Source organism: Pundamilia nyererei, unplaced genomic scaffold (assembly GCF_000239375.1).
Source record: "Pundamilia nyererei isolate P.nyererei 1_Seehausen unplaced genomic scaffold, PunNye1.0 scaffold00281, whole genome shotgun sequence".
Taxonomy (NCBI): domain Eukaryota; kingdom Metazoa; phylum Chordata; class Actinopteri; order Cichliformes; family Cichlidae; genus Pundamilia; species Pundamilia nyererei.
The window spans coordinates 454,292-457,490 of NW_005187682.1; the positions used below are offsets into that span (position 1 = coordinate 454,292).

Here is a 3,199-nt window from a genome sequence, read left to right on the forward strand (position 1 = left end):
TTCACTGACGCCCAGAAGGAGGAGTACTTCAGGAAGAGATTCAGTAATGAAGACCTGCCTAAAAAAATCATCTCTCACTTGAAGACATCCAGGAGCCTCCACATCATGTGTAGTATCCCAGTCTTTTGCTGGATCACTGCTACAGTTCTGGAGCACATGTTGACTACAGAGCAGAGAGGAGAGCTGCCCAAGACCCTGACTGACATGTACTCACACTTCCTGCTGGTTCAGAATAAGAGGAAGAAGAACAAGTACCATGAGGGACATGAGACGAGTCCACAGGAGCTGACGGAGGCTGACAGGGAAGTTCTTCTGAAGCTGGGGAGGCTGGCGTTTGAACATCTGGAGAAAGGAAACATCATGTTCTACCAAGAAGACCTGGAGCAGTGTGGTCTGGATGTCACAGAGGCCTTGGTGTACTCAGGAGTTTGTACAGAGATCTTCAAAAGAGAGTGTGTAATCTTCCAGAAACCAGTCTACTGCTTTGTTCATCTGAGCATCCAGGAGTTTCTGGCTGCAGTCTACATGTTCCACTGTTTCACCAACAGGAAGACAGAGGTGTTGGAGGACTTCCTGGGACAAAAGTACAGTGGGTCAGCTCTGGATGCTTTCCTTAAACAAGCCATGGAAAAGTCCCTCCAGAGTAAAAATGGCCACCTGGACCTGTTTGTCCGCTTCCTTCATGGCCTCTCTCTGGAGTCCAACCAGAGACTCTTAGAAGGTTTGCTGGGTCAGACAGAGAACAGTCCAGAAACCATTCAGAGAGTCATCAACAACCTGAAGAAGATGAACAGTGATAAAATCTCTCCTGACAGAAGCATCAACATCTTCCACTGTCTGATGGAGATGAACGACCTCTCAGTACATCAGGAGATCCAAAAGTTCCTGAAATCAGAGAACAGATCAGAGAGACTCTCTGAGATCCACTGCTCAGCTCTGGCCCACATATTGCAGATGTCAGAGGAGGTTCTGGATGAGTTGGACCTAAAGAAGTACAACACATCATTGGAGGGACGACGCAGACTTATTCCGGTTGTGAGGAACTGCAGAAAAGCTCGGTGAGTCCAGATCTGATCATTAGCATTATTGATCTGTGCTAATTAGTAGTTTAGTTAGTCTCGGGTTTCATGTTTCACCTCTCAGAGGGGAAGTCCAGATGCTTTTCTATCCAAGCTCCTTAGACAACTACAGATGAACTATGAAGTGAGCATTGAAAACTGAATTTCTCCGTAAATGTTCTGCAAAGTCAAAATTTATTGATACTTCAGTCTTTAATAATTTAATTTCAGGGCTTCTTTAGTACCAGGTTTTAGTACTCAATTCTACTCAGAAAAATAATTAGAAGTTTGCATCTCCAGCCTCTACCAAACCAAAAAAATAATAATTACTGCTAGAGTTGCAGTGCTGAAAACAAACATATTCCAAGCCCGAGATGTGGATCTTTTACACGCCCTCTCCTTTAGAATCTTTGATCATCATCCACAAAGAGAACAAATGAGGGCCATAACGATCAATAGCACTGGCTAAAAGTTGATAAAAAAGTTGGAACAATAACACCTGTCCATTGTTGGCCTGTAGCCCATGGCCAGGTCTGACTGGATTCAGTCTTGATCTTCCAGCAGCTACAGGTCCCAGTAAATCCCCCCAGTACTCTATCTGTAGGCTGATCAGCTCCAAGTCCCCAACATTTCACCAATGCCAGGTTATGACTGTTATCATTGGCAGGCCAATCATTTGAAATAGTAAACCACCTATAACCCATTGTTTCCAGGTGGCTAATTTTTGAGGCATAGATGATAAAGTTAAATTTAAAAGGTATAAATCTCCTGATCCATCCACCTGTTCCAAATATGCACTCACTCCTCGTTTCAATTAGATGAACACTTTTGGTGTTACAGCAGCACAGCTGACTATGTGGTTTGCATCCATGAAACACTTGTTAGATTTTCTCTGCCAATGCCAAACAGCTTGCTCTGGTATTTACTTTTTCCGCTGTCATTTCCTGGATTGAATGTTTGAAGAAACAATTGGCCCATTTCGGGGAAATTTAAAGCTCATTAGCATGCAGAAGAACCAAACACAGGCACAACAGCCTGGCTCCACCTTATCCTGGTCACCAATTTGGTCACACACTAGTGTGGCATAGCATTTGTTACAAGTTAGCCAATGTGGTTGTATTGGTTACTGGCATGGACAGCACAACCAAGCTGATTCCACATGTGTGCAATGAGGTTAAGGTTAGGACTGCGGACAGGACTTCCTCTCCACTCCCAAACGTAGTCGCTGATAAACCCCACTCTGTGCGTGCAAGTGTTGTCATCTGGAGGATAAGTCCAGGCCCAGACTGTGGAGATATGGGATTGCCACTGGTTACAGTATCTCAGTATCTCTCTGCATTGAGATTTCCTCCAATAATGCAAAGCCTTATTTTTCCAGTGAGTAAGATTCTGCCCCACACTATCACACTGCTTCCACCGAAAGCTGTTACCCGATTGGTGCAGTAGTCAGCATAGTTTCTCCTTAACCAAATCATTTAAATATGGTATACTTGGAGCAGACATCAACTGACCACCGTAGCAGGGTTCATGCTCACAGGCACCGATCAAGAACCTGATTAGCAGCACCTGGGCTACTAGAAGCTCAAAAGAAGAGTCAATAACAGAATAAGCTGTTTGGCACTGGCATAGAAGATTTGGCAAGATTTTTTTCATGGTTGCAACCGACATACTCAAATCTGCTGCTCTACCCACAAATGGATTGTCCTTCATTTCCTAAGAAATGGGCCACATTTAGGGAAAGATAGTCAGGATTTTCATGGTATAAGATCTATTGCCAAGAAGCAGTTATAGCAAAGGAATATTCTACCAACACAAATTTCCTTTTCTTTTGTGCTAAGTTTATATCCCATATGTTACTTTTTCTTTAGTCGGACATTTGTAATAAAGTGCTATTTTGTATTTTATCAGAATTTTAGAGCTCAGTCGTCAAATTGTTCACACACCATCACAGATGAGATGTTTGCATATTATGATGTTACCCTCTTTTACCTTCATATACATTCAGTCTGTGTTTATAATGGAGAGTTTCTGCTTTTATACTAACATAGTCAAAGGAGCTTGCAAAGAAAAGCGTCTGGACTTCTTTAAGTTGCTTGAAGACGTTTCACCTCTCATCCGAGAAGCTTCTTCAGTTCTAAGGT

At 43.0% G+C, this 3,199-nt stretch overlaps 1 protein-coding gene across 1 annotated transcript; it reads left to right on the top strand.

The window, feature by feature from the left end:
- Window positions 1-3: 3 nt before the first annotated feature.
- On the top strand, window positions 4-1,062 carry LOC102194101 (protein NLRC3-like; the record flags this gene model as incomplete). The annotated part of the gene is made up of 1 exon (XM_005750636.1): window positions 4-1,062. A coding segment is annotated over one exon (1,059 nt), but the record flags the coding sequence as incomplete, so codon positions are not given.
- Between the last annotated feature and the right edge of the window lie 2,137 nt (window positions 1,063-3,199).